Raw genomic sequence first — 16,734 nt, forward strand, 5'->3', positions numbered from 1 at the left:
AATCAGGATAGATAAAATGGGGGAAGAGGGGACATCGGCATCTCGACGTGGTCGGGATTGTCAACTGGGAGGGACATGACATAGAAGTTCAGTAGGTGATCAGCTGGTGCAAAAATGTTTCTCGGAGTGGGGACAGTGGTGGCGAGAACATCGGAGAAGATGAGATTGTGGTCACGAAAACATGAAATATCAGACCAAACCAAGCCTTTATAGTACTGAGGTATCGGAAACCGAAATGGTGTATTTAATTGTTTTACACTCACAAAAAAGAAACCTGTCATTGTATAGGTATTTGTAGAACTCGTAGCATTTCGCCACAATTTAATTCAATGAAAGAATAGACCATTCCAAGCATTTACTTGTTGTTAAATAAATGTTTCAACAACTTTAGTCAAAATTAAAATATTCATGTTTAGCATTAAATTACATAACAAGATAGATGAGACTAATAAAACGTTTGTTAATATAGATATATTGTACTTTGTCATTAGCTCACAATGGAAATTGGATAACTGCTGTTGATATATTGTTCTCCATTACGAAGAAACTAAAGTCTTTTTGTTAATATAAAAATATTTACAGCTAACGGGATTTTTTCCCCGAAAATGGATTCGAGTTTTCTATAATTCATATAAATAAAATTTCTGATATTTACTTGTTGTTTTATTTAATGTCGGATGGTTCCCTAAAGGAAGAAAATGCATGTTATGCTGAGTTGAGAATTCGTTACAATATAAAGAAAACACCCGTTGTTATTTCGTAATTGTTTTACTTACTAGGCTTAACAACCGTGGCATTCATTCACTATGCTAATAAAAAGGACCCAAGCGTGACCTAGGTAGTTAATGCACTGCCTGGGGATCTTAGAGTCTCGAACTCAAGATGTGATGCAAATAAATACGCTTTACACTTCCAGAGTGACAGTCAGTCTCGTTATAAAGAGTAGCAGCTTTAGGCGGCGAGACTGTCTGCCAGATGGTTGCCTTCACTATAGTCCTAAGATCAAACTTAAGGACGACTATCTTCACGATAGTCCTAAGATCAAACTTAGGGACGACTATCTTCACGATAGTCCTAAGATCAAACTTAGGGACAACTATCTTCACGATAGTCCTAAGATCAAACTTAGGGACGACTATCTTCACGATAGTCTTAAGATCAAACTTAGGGACGACTATCTTCACGATAGTCCTAAGATCAAACTTAGGGACGATTATTCCTGAACTGTAGCTTGGTGGTTAAAAATTCTCGACTCGCAAGTTGCGGGATCGAAAACTGTCACCGAACATGCTCACCCTTTCAGCCGAGGGTACATTATAATGTAATGGTCAAACCAACTATTCATTGATAAAGAGTAGCTCAAGAGTAGCCGGTTGGTGGCGTGTACTAGCTACTTTCCCATTTATCTTTCACTTCAAACCTAGGGACAGCTGGAGCAGATAGCCCTCGAGTAGCTTTCGTGAATTTTAATAAACAAACATTGTATGCATAAGGTATCGTTCAGGTGAAAAACAAGATAGTGAAAGAAAAATATTTCTTTGTGGTCTATATAAATACAAAGTAGGTAATTAAGCAATTTAAAGATGGTGGCATTAGAACACCGAAACATAGAGACATTTCAGGGCTGGTCCCTGTTTTTTAATGAATTAGTGATTGTGCAATTATTGTAGTGTTGTACTCCTTTTAATAGTATATATATGTATGTAATGATTTAAAATAATCAATTTATAAATACCGAGGAAAAACTATTATTTGACTTATAATTGTACTTGCAGGAAAAAACTAAAAACGACTTCTATCTTAAAATATGCAAAGGTAACTGAAATACCTACATCACAAACAAAATATTTTTTCGTTTGAGTGTGTTGAACAATTTGATTTCAGGTAAAACATTTCCTCAAATGAAAAACCCATTCGCTTTCAGATGACGATATTGGTTAAGTGAGGAGCTCAGGTGATGAATCTGGCTAAGTGAGGAAATCATTCGAGTTAAGGTGATGATTTTGGCTAAGTGAGAAACTCATTCTAGTTAAGGTGATGATTCTGGCTACGTGAGAAAATCATTCGAGTTAATGTGATGATTCTGGCTGAGTGAGGAAATCATTCGAGTTAAGGTGATGATTCTGGCTAAGTGAGGAAATCATTCGAGTTAAGGTGATGATTCTGGCTAAGTGAGGAACTCATTCGAGTTAAGGTGATGATTTTGGCTAAGTGAGGAGCTCATTCGAGTTAAGGTGATGATTCTGGCTAAGTGAGGAAATCATTCGAGTTAGGGTGATGATTCTGGCTAAGTGAGGAAATCATTCCAGTTAAGGTGATGATTCTGGCTGAGTGAGGAAATCATTCGAGTTAAGGTGATGATTCTGGCTGAGTGAGGAAATCATTCGAGTTCAGGTGATGATTCTGGCTGAGTGTGGAAATCATTCGAGTTAAGGTGATGATTCTGGCTGAGTGAGGAAATCATTCAAGTTAATGTGATGATTCTGGCTGAGTGAGGAAATCATTCGAGTTAATGTGATGATTCTGGCTAAGTGAGGAAATCATTCGAGTTAAGGTGATGATTCTGGCTAAGTGAGGAACTCATTCGAGTTAATGTGATGATTCTGGCTAAGTGAGGAAATCATTCGAGTTAATGTGATGATTCTGGCTGAGTGAGGAAATCATTCGAGTTAAGGTGATGATTCTGGCTGAGTGAGGAACCCATTCGAGTTCAGGTAATGAATCTGGGTAAGTGAGGAGCTCATTCGAGTTCAGGTAATGAATCTGGCTAATCCCATTGGTCTTCAGGAGATAATTTTGGCAAAGTGAAATACCCATTCGTTCTCGGATGATAAATTTGACCAAATGAAAAGCTGGCTCGTATACAGATCGTGATTTTAGCCAATTATACCCCCCTTCAAGTAATGAATTTGGCCGAATGAAAAGCTGGCCCGTATACAGATCGTGATTTTAGCCAATTATACCCCCCTTCAAGTAATGAATTTGGCCGAATGAAAAGCTGGCTCGTATACAGATCGTGATTTTAGCCAATTATACTGGCTCGTATATAGATCGTGATTTTAGCCAATTATACCCCCCTTCAAGTAATGAATTTGGCCGAATGAAAAGCTGGATCGTATACAGATCGCGATTTTAGCCAATTATACCCCCCTTCAAGTAATGAATTTGGCTGAATGAAAAACCCATTCGCAACTCTTTGTTTCCGTAAACCTATATCAAAGCAAATCTAGTCATATTTCAAAATGTCTCATTGAAAGTTGAGGATAATTAGTATGATAATTCCCTTAGATACACTAGGATTCTCATAGTATACAAACCTGTTGCAGATAATATCGAATAATTAGCAAAACAGAATTTTATTGAAAGCAATCGTCCTGGAGTAGAACACAGGCACTACAGAAAGTAAAATAAACATAGGTTGGGCCACATAAAACAGCTGTGCGTCCTATGTAGATTTTATAGGACAAGTCCACGCCAAAACTCGTTGCTAAACAAGAAGAAAGGGTGGAACCGGCAAGACGAATGACGGATGCGTGTAATTGCCTACAGAGCAAAATGTCTGTAATTAAACCTGCTGTTGACCACAAGACACCTGGAAAGTGGACGGGCATGTTGCCTCTCAACTTCCAGGTCGATGTCTTCTGGCAGCCGCTGAAATGTGTTATCCACCAATTGCTTTTCTCACGGGAAGAAGGAAGCAGTAACTAATGCAATCGTAGTCTCCGGAAGTCAGACCTCAGACAGGTAAAGGCCTCGTAAAAAAAAACAGCAAATTTAAAAAAACAAAGAGTAAAAGCTGCTCTACCGCTTCCCAACTACCAGTTCACTCATAACATTTGTGACTTTGATGAAGTAATTTTGATTCTTATCTTACCCTTAACTGTCTAAGTTTCGTGAAGACGGGAAGGGATAGCTACTAAAATTTATCAATCTGTTTTTCTATCTGCCTGCTTGTCCGTCAGTCTATCTGAAATAGAAGTCGTAAAGGAAAACCATTTATCTTAAGATGCATTATGTTGAAGTAAAATAAAATAGAAAAAAAACAACAACAAAAATACTTAATATCACTTCGTTTCAAGTCACTTATCAGCTCACAGCAGCAATAAACCTCATATAAAGTCCATCTGAATACTTTATTCATATCCAATTTTCCGCTTGGCTAGGCTTACGAAACACTCATGCTAACTATATATCGGGAGTTTACGAAACACTCATGTTAACTATATACCGGGGATTTACGAAACACTCATATTGACAATTGTGTTCTGATAGTTTTAATCTTGCACTATCTCTTTCTTTCTCTCTCCCTGTTTCACTGTAACAACTGATTTTGTTTGATTAAAATGTCTGTTTGTCAGTCTGTCTTTCATAACCCGAATTCCGCAGCTATATTATTTCAAGTCATTGGAGCCGAGACAAGACTACATTTACAAAGTCAGTTATATCAGGTGATAGCTGTACATTGTTTTCTTAGACATTCTTTTGTAACACGGTTATCCCATTTAGTAGCAACACTCAATTTGTGTGATCGACGTTACAAGTCACGCAGCGTGCTTAAGAAGTCACGCATGGCTGGCAGGTAACAATAAATAGAGATTAGCAAAAAAATATGAAATCAAACCAGTTTGACGGTAATAGAGTGTCGCATGAATCAGTATATAAGTACGGAGGTCGAAATGCTATAATTGAGGTACAATGTTTAACAATAGCAGCAAAGCTGTCCATAAGAAATAAAAACTGCTCATATTCATTGAATAATACAAGTCAGAAAATGAGTAGTTAAACCTTTCAATAAAACATAATTACTCATTTAATTAGACTTGCTTTTGATACGTTACCGATTCGAAGAGTTGATTTTGTTAATAAATTTTAAAGCGCCCTTACATGAATCCCTATGTAAACAAATAATGACTGTTATTATGTGTGTCAGGTATTTAAACAAGGTTGAAATGATCGTAAAATGTCCGTTAAAAGTTAAAGAAAAAGGCATGTGATAATAGGATTAACTCAAACCAACAATCATTCCAAACTTACGTTACGATACTATTAACTTCAAATACTCTTCGTTCCCTCATAAATGCCCCCCCCCAGTGACACAGCGGTATGTCTGCGGACTTACAACGCTAGAATCCGGGTTTCGATACCCGTGGTGGGCAGAGCACAGATAGCCCATTGCGTAGCTTTGTGCTTAATTACAAACAAACGCCCATCAATGTGGTGAGCTACCCTCGCTATCAGGGTATAATTTAACGTTCGAACCTCATTATTCTGGCTTTTAACAGTATTTAGAGTTTGTGGAATAAACAGGAACAAATTTAATGTGACTGTACTACTGGTGTATTTTGAACACGGGTAAGGCTTAGGTTTTGGTTTTAGACAAACATGATTCGGCTTCTTTCTTTATTTTCTCTGAGGTTCTCGGTCTCAAGTTTAAACAATTGTTGTTTATAATGAAAGTTAGAAAATACCAGTGTGTTTTGTACTCACAAATACCAGTGAGTTTTGTGTTCTTAAGTACCCTGCAATAGGCTTACCCATCCAACCCCCCCAAAATAGAAAAAAACATATTCCAAATATATTCGGACACGCAAAAAAACAAAGTGAGTACGTGGGTATATAAACACAAACTGGTAGATTAGCAGTGTCGAGATGTTTGCAAGATACCATTAAGTGGCCTGGCATGGCTTGATGGTTAAGACTCACGACTTAGAATGTACTGGTCGCGGGCTCGAATCACCGTCACCAAACACTCTCATTCTTTCAGTCGTGGGGGTCGTTATAATGTGATAGTCATTCCCAGTATTCTTTGGAAAAGAGTAATCCAAGGGTTGGCGGAGGATGGTGTTGATTAGCTGCTTTTCCTCTAGTCTATTACTTCTAAATTAGGGACGGCTAGCACAGATAGCCCTTGTGTAGCTTTGCGCGAAATTTGAAACAAAACTAAACCAAAGTATTGAATTATGAATTACGTGAATTTGAAAGAGCAGTGATGATAAGCTGCTGAAAATTTGGAAAAATCAATACCTGAAAGAGATCTATAGTCAGAAACTGGAACATATAAATCAAGCTTCCATCAGAAACGCCCTTCATTCATCAATCGGAAAGGTGTTCTTCTTCTCCACGACAATGCACGTCCACATGTGGCACGTTTTATGCAACACAAGATTATGGAGTTGGATCGGGAAGTTCTCCGTCACCCACCATATTCTCCACATATGGCACCATCAGATTACAATCTTTTTCGTTCGCTGCAACAAAATCTTAATGGAAAAAACGTATGCAAATGTGGAAGGTGTTAAAAAGGACATCGACATGTTTTTGCTTCAAAGCCATGTGATTTCTTTAATCAGGGCATTAACAACCTGATTGTAAGATGAAAAGCGTCATCGATAATAATCGAGACTATTTCATTTAATAAATGTTTTGTTTTGATATATAAGTTGTTCGGGTTTTTTATCTAATAAAAGCGACATTAATTTCTTGACGACCTAATATTTTAGTATGGGAGTCCGCATGATTGTTTTTGGTCCATATTTTAATAAAAGGTGAGTATAATTAACATCAATGCATTACAAAGTACTAAAACAGAGTAATAGATTGATTATGAATTAACCACACACTATTGAGAAAATTTATTATTTTATGAAGTGTTCATAATTGATAAGTTGATGTGTTCCGAACCTCTGAGAACAAGTTGATACATTCTGAACTATTGATAACAGTAGTAATTTGATACATCCTGGATTGTCAAAAACAGTGACAACTTTAATCATCACGACTGTGGGGAACACAAAGAATTGATATATTACGGAGTTACTGAAAAGTGACAAATTGATAGAATACAGACTTGGAGAAAAGTGACAAGTTGATACTTTATGGACTGTGGACATCATTAATTAGTTGTATACGTTGTATTTTAAATTGTCTGGTGATAATAGTTCAAAGTCAGCCCACGTAACAATTACAAGTTAGTTTATTTCTTTACAAGCTCATACACTTTGTTAAGTTGTTGATTTAAGTAACTTTGTAAACGACGCTGAAATGGAAAAACCTCAACTAACATATCAAATAAACTTATTTGTACAACTTCATGATTGTTTGTTCAATTATCTGGGGGAAAGAAAACCACTGAAAACTCTCACTGACTGATTAACTCTATCTATTCTTGACTGATTCACTCTACAAGATTGCATAGCGAACTGATTGGCTCACCTGTGGTTATAATCTAATCCTTGTTCATGATATTTTTAGACATTTTATAACTACTTTATCTTAACATGATACGCTCTCTAGCCAACAAACAAATTACAGAATATCGTTTAAAACATTACATTATGTACCGAGGATAGCAGTAATTAATTATTATATTACGGACTGAGGAGACAAGTGGCAAGTTCATGCTGGTGTAAGCTGCATGTTTAATATCTTAATTGAGGTATTTGTTTTCTAGAGTAAATGAGTTAAAGCCTGTGGAGAATAGTGACAAGTTAATGTCTTACAGACTGTGGAGAAAAGTGACAAATTAGTATGTTACAGACTATGGAGAAAAGTGACAAATTAGTATATTAAAGACTATGTAAAAAAGTGACAAATTAACATATTACAGACTGTGGAGAAAAGTGACAAGTTAATATTTTATAGACTTTGGAGAAAAGTGACAAGTTAATATGTTACAGACTATGGGGAATAGTGTCAAATTAATATGTTACAGACAATGGTGAAATGTGACAAGTTTACAAATTACAGACTGTGGACAAAAGGGACAAGTTAATATTTTATAGACTGTAGAGAAAACTGACAAGTTAATACGTTACAGATGATGGAGAAAAGTGACAAGTTAATGTGTTACAGACTATGGAGAAAAGTGACAAATTAATTTGTTACAGAGTATGGGGAAAAGTGACAAGTTAATATGTTACAAACTATGGTGAAATGTGACAAGTTAATGTGTTACAGACTATGGAGAAAAGTGGCAAGTTTGCATATTACAGACTATGGAAAATAGTGACATATTAATATAGTACAGACGGTGGAGAAAAGTGACAAGTTAATATGTTATAGACTGTGGAGAAAAGTGACAAGTTAATATAGTACAGACGGTGGAGAAAAGTGACAAGTTAATATGTTATAGACTGTGGAGAAAAGTGACAAGTTAAAATGTTACAGACTGGGGAGAAAAGTGACAACTTAATATATTATAGACTATAGAGAAACGTGACAAGTTAATATGATACAGACGGTGGAGAAAAGTGACAAGTTAATATGTTATAGACTGTGGAGAAAAGTGACAACTTAATGTGTTACAGAGTATGGAGAAAAGTGACTAGTTAATATGTTTCAGACTGTGGTGAAAGTGACAAGTTAATATATTACAGATTTTGGAGAAAACTGACAACTTAATATGTTATAGACTATAGAGAAACGTGACAAGTTAATGTGTTACAGACTACATAGAAAAGTAACAAGTTAATATGTTACAGACTATGGAGAAAAGAAAAAGCTAGTATGTTATAGACTGTGGAGAAAAGTGACAAATTAACATATTACAGACTGTGGAGAAAAGTGACAAGTCTGCTTGTAGATAGCTATGAATAGGCTTTCTCTCCATTCTGCAAGTATCTTCTCTTCCTTCCAGAGGTAGTTGATTGTAGTACTCTTTCCATGTCTGTTTTATTGCCTTTTCATTCTTCGGTCTCCTGGTGGGATAGTGATAAGTCTTTGGATTTGCAATGCTATAATCAGGGGTTTGATTCCCCTCAGTGGACATAGCAGATACTCCATGTGGCTTTAGTATAACAAAAATGCTTACATAATATACACAGTATCTTCCCTTCTTCCTTAATTACTTTGATCACAGCAATGTCTCTCTTCGCCATTTCCCTTTGTTTGTCTATTTTGAATACCTTCTTCTCCATATTGTCATACTAATTTATATTTGCCTTGTTCTTCACTAATGCTAGTGCTCTCTTTGCCACCTTTTTTATCTTTGTACACCATTCCTTAATATTCATTCTTCTTTATCTGCCATTATTTGAAGTCTTTATTTTCCTTGCTGGTTTACTGTACTTTTGGCTCCACCACCATGTTTTCTTCTTTTCGGGTCCTCATTATTTTGTTTAGCTGCAAATGTTTTCTGCCTCTTGAATTAGGTCTTTCTTTAGTATTTGCCAGTAACTCTCTACATTTTTATCAGTCTTTTGGACCTCCTGTATCTTTCATTTCATCATATATGTTTCTCTTGTTTTGCTCCTTCTATATTCCACACCTTAATCTTCTCAAACCCTGCCTTCTTGTGCCTCTTATTCTTCATCTCCATTATCAACATTCTATATTGGTGTGTCACTTCTTCTCTTGTTAACACCTTAAAATCCAACAGTTATCCCTCTCCCTCTTATGAATTAAGATGTAGTCAATTTGCATATTCTTCTGATTGCTCTTGTATGTGATGAGGTATCCCTCTACTTTTTGGAACCTGGTGTTTGTTATGAACAAATTTACACTATCTGCCAGTTCTAGCAATTTCTTTCCTTCCATGTTTATAATTCCACTGTCTCTTCCCCTATGTGCCCCTTCAAACCCGTCTACTTTTTCTCTTATTTGTGCATTCAGGTCTGCTCCCACAATCAACATCTCATTATCTGGTATCCTCATAATCATATCTTGTAGTGTCTCTTCAGAATTATCTTTATCCTCACCAGAGAATTATCTCTGCAGGACATAACCAGAAATTATGCTTAGCAAGCCTTCTTCAGTTGTTACCTTCACAATCATAAGTTGGTCTGATGTTCTCCCTACATTAAACACCTTGATCTTGAATTATTTATCTAACACAATTCCAACTTAATTCCTTCTTTTTGGCTCCCCTGAGTAGAACAGCTTGTAGCCCACACCTATCTTGTTCATACTCTGTCCTTTACACTTGGTCTCTTGAACACATGCAATTATTACTCTTCTTCTTTCTAGTACGTCTGCTAGTTCTCTGTCTCTCATAGTTATTGTACTAAAACTCCATGTTATTATCCTTAGTTTCCCAGCTCTCCTCTTTAGCCATTTCCACTGGTTTAGCTGTACTCCTTGCCAACTCTTCACACTGCCTGGAGGATGGCAGTGCACAAAGCCTACAAGTTGTTACACCCAGGTTGTAAGGCAAGACCTGATGGCCTCCTTTCTCAACTGGGCTTGGAATCACTATGGCAGAGATTTTCTTTTCTCACCTAATCCAGAACTTTCCTTAGCCCATCTTGAGCATCATCTAGGCCTTTATAAGCCTATGTTGTCTAAATAAATGTGTATGAAGTAGCAGGGTATTTTAGAGAGAGCACACTTCATTAGTCATTAAAATATACCAACTAAATTATATAATCAAATTCTAACACAAAAATTGCTACAATCCATTGTGAATCAATTATTATTATTCACAAGTTCAATAGATGATAACCAAGGACTATTACGTTGGTCTCTCACTCCTTGTTCCTACATTTCTTCTATCTCTTTGAAAGCCTCAGACTGTTTTACAAGCGGAAGTCATCTGGCTAACGTGAGGTACTGAGGCTACATATCTAGTATCAATCATACGAGATATTTTATTTCTTTAGGCTAAGTCATGAGGTCTACTGGCAAAGGTATTTTAATATTCCTTGAGCATGTTATGTAACTGTAGCACTAAGCAGCTATAGGACCTCTACAGTTCATAAAGCTCTTGTAAGTGAGGTGATATGCTGTTCTTATGTGAAGAATTGACATCTCTAACGGGCATATGGGCAGCCCGTGGGATTACTCGTTGGGTTCGACTTTACACTCGTTACAAAGAAATTTATTTGGATTTTGAGTCATGCTGTCGCGAGTGGAGCACTCATGTCACCAACTCGAGAAAGTTTACGTGTGGAAAAAAGAACCTGCACAGAGACAACTGAATATAAAAACAAAACAAAATCATGATAGTAATTTTGATTTAAAATGTTTAAACATAAACTGAAAGATTAGGGTTAAACGCAATCGGGAGTGTTCAGAAAAACTTAAGTTTCTTCACCCCCACTCGTGACAAAATGGTCAATGAGTTACGCGAAAAAACACAAAAACCAACCTTATAAATTTGAAGAGCAACCTGATAGTTTGGCAGCATTCTGAATACAAATCAAATAACTTCTTTATTCATATACTAATGAACAGCTCATTTATATCGAAACTTTGAGGTTATCTTGAAACAACACTAACTATAAATCATTGAATATTTCACTTTTCTCTCTTTATATATTATACATTATTGAACCTTAAGTGAAACATTGACTAGATCAGAAATAACATGCTTATAAGAATTTTGTGCGGTGAACTTCTTGTAGATTCTGGATTACTGCCATCTTCTTCTGAAGTCGGGTCTAGTCCTCAGAGCAACTTTATAATTACGGAGAAGTCGATGTTTGGAGTCAGAAACACGGAATTATATACACAGTTTTTAGTGTTTTTCCGATTGTTCAAGAAGTTTAGCAGATCCACTTTCAAAAGTAGTTATTTTAACTCGATTGATATAAGTGGGATCTTCCAGCAACAAGTAGACTATTCCATCAGACTGTAACCAAAATCCACTTTGTTATTGGTCCTTACAAGACTGTATCTTCCTTATTTGGTATTATGGTTCACTAGTGTACACGTTTTTCGTTTAACATTTTCGACCTGCTGCTTTCTCTATACTATACGTTATATACGTTTAGAAAATAAAATGTACTTCTTGAAAATATATATATATATATATATATATATATACTTAGTATTTGTATTCCACGAATACTTTGCATCAAAGATGACTACTTCTGATGTTCTTTGATGTGGAAATACTACCTGAAAAGCTTCACATCTTGCAACGTCCCATCCAGACTTGACTCACATTGTATGCTTTGTTGTGTTCGTGGCCCCAAAAGTATTGCATCTCTTGTTATCAGTTCAATTAAAAGATGTGTAAGCCAATATCTAGAGAACACATCTGTTACCATTTAGGCAAAAGCCAAGAGAGCATTGTCCTTCATTTCAAGATGTGCATAATTTGATTGATTAATTCATTAATCCTTCAGGAAATGCTGCTATGTTTAGTTCTGTTACACTCAATCCACTAGATGTAAATTTATTCCCAATAATTCCTAGTATGAGTATTTCACTTAATTATAGAATAACTGACCTTCTTGTAGTCACTGAAATTTCAACCCCTGGTGTAGTAATTGTTATATTGTACACAGGGATTTTCTGGTTATGGAATATGAAGCTATTTCAAGGTAAAATAACCTTGGATTCATGTCTCCAGATGAAGTCGGTTCCCAATATGCATTCTTCGTCGATGTTAATTAACCACACATCGTGAGGTTTAGAGAAGCTTCTTACAGTAAAGGTAACTTTCAACATTTCTCTCATTGAAACTTTATGTTCACTTAGTGAATCCATCTTCTTCATTCATCTCTTGGAGGAAATATTGCACCTTATATTACTAAGTTGGATTGAACAATTCTAGCTGTAAAACCAGCCGATCAACATACACTAAACCTACCAATCACTATATCCTGATCCTTTTGCAAGTTCGTTTGAGGTCTCTTCTTTCTTCTCTACTTTTTTTGGATGCTTTCTTCTGGTTTGTCACTTCAACCATGTCAGATAACGCAATTACCAATGCTTGGTAGTTGTTAGAGCTCTCAACTAGAAGGTTGCTTAATGTTGTTAATGCTGTCTCTTTTAAGTGGACAACAATATAAATAACTTATTTTCACTATTCTACTCATTCACTTTGGATATTATTTCTCTCTGGACCTTATATGCCACCTGTGGTATTTTTCCATTGTAGTGCATTGGGATATCAATTTGGTGACATTGTTCAGCTATTTTATCTGATTATCCCGAAACTTCCAGATGGGCGATGTCGTTGTAATTCCATTGTACATCTCTAATAGCTCCATTGATATTCTCTTTAATCAGATTTATCTTTGTTTTTAATTATTCTTTAAATTTTGTCTCATTCTTTATAATCTTCTATTAATGCTCCGTTTCTGTCTTTTTAATCTTCTTTTAATGCCCTGTTTCTTTCTGATTGTTCTTTCTACTGTTTCATCATCTCCAGCAATTTTTTTATCTAGATCCATAAACTTTTGTCACTATTGATGTTTAATCAAAGTTATATTTTATTTCACTACATTAGTCCCACTTCTAACATCACTGATTTTAAGCTGAGCGATTTCCTTCGGGTAAAATAGGCTTAACTTCATCAACAAAATTATCAGTAGAAACTCTAAAACTAACATACGCCTAACTGACTTATACATTCACATGTGTAATGCACGACTAACTGAACGATAACAAACACGCTAACTAACTCACTGACTAAATTAATCACAATGACGAATAGACATAGCAACTTTGCTGTCTAAGTCACTAACTGACACTGAACTAAATCACTCACACACTCAGTAATTAACTAACTAATTAACTCATTGTAGCATGTTTGTATCATTACTTGTTTTCTACTTATTACAGGAAGACTTGTGTCACCATGACATAAATCAATCTTCCTCTAGGAAACAAACATCAAAGTTAAAATATAAAATATAGCTTATAACAATATATTTCGACTTTGTTAAATATTATACATATTTTCAGTTAGGTTGGCTGAAGAGCAGTCCTAAAACTGGGAAAGCACTATCAACCAAAAACCAGAATAAAAACAAATGATAATTCAAAAATTCATTTGTGTTATCGAATTATAGTTAGTGCAGTATTTTTATTAGGTTATTTTGGCTTGTGATGTTGATATATTTGTAGTTAATGTGTTTTTTATTCTATAGAAATGAAGTCATCAATTGTAATGACCTTCCCGAAATCAACCTTGAACTCTGGTGAGTAAATTATATATTACGACTAAAAATATTGTTAACAACTAAGATAAAGGACAGGAAGGGACCTTTTCGTCCATCTAGGTGTCCTATCCACTAAAGTAAACTATACCCTTAAAAACACCTCGAAGTCAGCCCTTATTCAAACATTTATCAAGCTTTCCCTTAAACTCTCTTAAATTAACTACATCCACCACATCCAAAGGCAACCCATTTCTAACCCTGTTAGAAAATATAGCTGTCTTAGCTGAAAATGACTTTTTTCATATTAAAATTTATATATCTCTTAGTCTTACCATTCTCATCATTAAATACGAAAAAAATATGATACATCAACACTAGCAGTTCCCTTAAGAATCTTAAACATCGCAATAAAATTCCCACTAACCTCTGTTTATTTTAAGAGAAAACAAGGTTGGATATCTTAACTTATCCTTACATTATAACCTTTTCATTACAGGTATCATCCTAGTAGCCCTTCTCTGAACCCTTTCCAATAATTAATGTCTTTTTTTGAGGTAAGGAGCCCGAGACCAAACACTGTACTACAAATATGGCCTAATTTATTGGCCATTCTTTCATCCGTGACATTGGTGTAAATCAAAAAGAACAATCGTTTAACACTGAGCCCTGAGGTACTCCACTCGTAACATTAATCCAGTTTGATTGAACTTCATTTATAACAACCCTCTGCTTCATTCTCTCACGTAAGTTTCTATCAAATAGACCAACCTATTTTTCACACCTGCAGAGATGACTTTTTAAAAAATGCTTTTGTCTAATACTTTCTTAAAATTCAGATACGCTACGTCAACACTTGTACCCTCATAAGCAGTAACCTTTTCAACAAAATATTAGTAAAGGAAGATTTTCCCATAGCGAAGCCACCCTGATTATCCAATAAAATTTTAAACTTTATTATAACGTTTTGTTTGTTTGAAATTAAGCACAAAGCTACACAATGGGCTATCTATGCTTTGCCCACCACGGGTATCGAAACCCGGATTCTAGCGTTGTAAGTCCGCAGACATACTGCTGTGCCACTGAGGGGTTTATTATAAAGTAACCAACTGAAGAAACAATACATTCTAATCTTTACAAGTAAGACAGCTTAAACATTATTTATAGTTAGCAATGATCATTAATAGACATATTTTTAGTTTTGGTATGTGTAGATAGCTTGCTTTCATCAGAAGTTAATATACATTATTTCTAGTATAAATTAACGTGTTAAAATATGATCAAATGAAAATCAAACACTATCAAACCATTTCAGGGCCATTAAGTGACCACCACCTAATCTTGTATGTACGATGCAGTTTGCATCTTAACACCGAAAACATGTATCTTGGGCTTTTACTAAACAATCAATATGTTATTTCGGCTCTTGAATTTCAATGCACTTAATTATAAAATCAATTAAGTTTTACAAGTTTTTATTGGCTACACGTATGAGTCAATTTGTGATATTGTACATTAAAGTCTTGTTCGTTAGCACAAGAATTACTGAACCCAATAATTCCGTTAAAAAGTATAGATTATTCATATTTTGATATTTTTAACTCTAGCGGATTTTAATTGTGGCCTTTGACGGTCAAAAGAGTAGTGATTACCACGGTTCGATGAAAAGCTAACGCGATAATTTTCATGTCTAAAGTAACAACATCCTTGTTCGTCATTTCAGGTCCTAGGCCTTTTGGCACGGATGTAACGACAACGAATCAATGTTCCAGTCTTTATACATATTGTAATGATCAACTGTGGTGAAAGGATTTTAATACTTTATACATGATTATCTATCTACATACTACTAAAACTCTGAGATTGTTTGTTTGTGTGCTTGTCTGTAATTAAATACAGCATAAACAGCGCACAGTAGCGCCATATTTGTAATGAAATGAGAATAGAAACAAAATAAAACAACTTTCGTTGAAATCGGGCCATGGGTTACCGAGTTAGCGCCGTTTTTAGAGTCACTTTTATGAAAATTTCTAGGTGAATTTAGGTACACTAGATGGCGCCTCATATCGGTTTATCTATCTATATACTACTGAAACTCTGAGATTGTTTGTCTGTAATTAAATACAGTAAAAACGTCGCACAATAGTGCCATATTTGTAATGAAATGAGAATAGAAACAGAATAAAACAAGTTTCGTTAAATATTGAAATTAGCTTCAATTCTTCATAACCTCTTCTATACAGCAATATATGCACAACAGAAATTAAATGATGAGATGAAAATGTGTTATAACGGCGGGTAGAAAGAACAACAATAAAATGGACCTACAATATTATTGGCTATTTGCAAATAGTAACTATGGGGTCGAAGTAATAAAATAAAACCAAGTCGAGAACAACAAACAAAATTTTATAAACGAAAACCTCTCGCTGAGTATTGGCTATTATATTATTTCCCTGTCAATGTTCCCATCTTCATTATAAGACATAAGATGACAAAAACAAGATATTGAAAAATCTATCTACATACTACTAAAACTCTGAGATTGTTTGTTTGCTTATTTTCTCAGTCAAAAAATCATTCACACTACCGTTCGCGCTTTTTACGAAACTTCTTACTTCACTTGTTTGAAAAATGAAATAGTCTTTCCTTTTATTCCCGATTAACACTCAAATATATTTTCTTGAATTACGAATAACACGAATGGATTGAAATGTTTAATTAAATTATCTCAAAACAAACCTTCATTTCGGTGCAATATTGAAATTAGCTTGAATTCTTCATAACCTCTGAATAATGGTTGACCCAACGGGTCACGGTGATCTAGTACTTCAATGAAATTACAAAACGAATTACCTGACTATTCAAATTAGCATAATAATTAAAATATTACATGAACTTGAACATT

General features: G+C 35.1%; 1 protein-coding gene across 3 annotated transcripts in view; it reads left to right on the forward strand.

The window, feature by feature from the left end:
- LOC106463405 (peroxidase-like) overlaps positions 1-15,754 on the forward strand; it is a 56,886-nt gene extending 41,132 nt beyond the window's left edge. For 2 of the 3 annotated variants that reach the window (XM_022390884.1, XM_022390886.1), the window contains exons 13-14: positions 13,818-13,868; positions 15,550-15,754. In XM_022390884.1, the coding sequence (XP_022246592.1) occupies positions 13,818-13,868; positions 15,550-15,556 (58 nt within the window). In that variant the 3' untranslated portion in view covers positions 15,557-15,754. Of the gene's footprint in view, positions 1-13,817; positions 13,869-14,383; positions 14,521-15,549 lie in introns of those variants that run through there. The other variant, XM_022390885.1, reaches the window with a different exon arrangement.
- Positions 15,755-16,734: the final 980 nt, after the last annotated feature.

Source organism: Limulus polyphemus, unplaced genomic scaffold (assembly GCF_000517525.1).
Source record: "Limulus polyphemus unplaced genomic scaffold, Limulus_polyphemus-2.1.2 Scaffold1398, whole genome shotgun sequence".
Classification (NCBI taxonomy): Eukaryota; Metazoa; Arthropoda; class Merostomata; order Xiphosura; family Limulidae; genus Limulus; species Limulus polyphemus.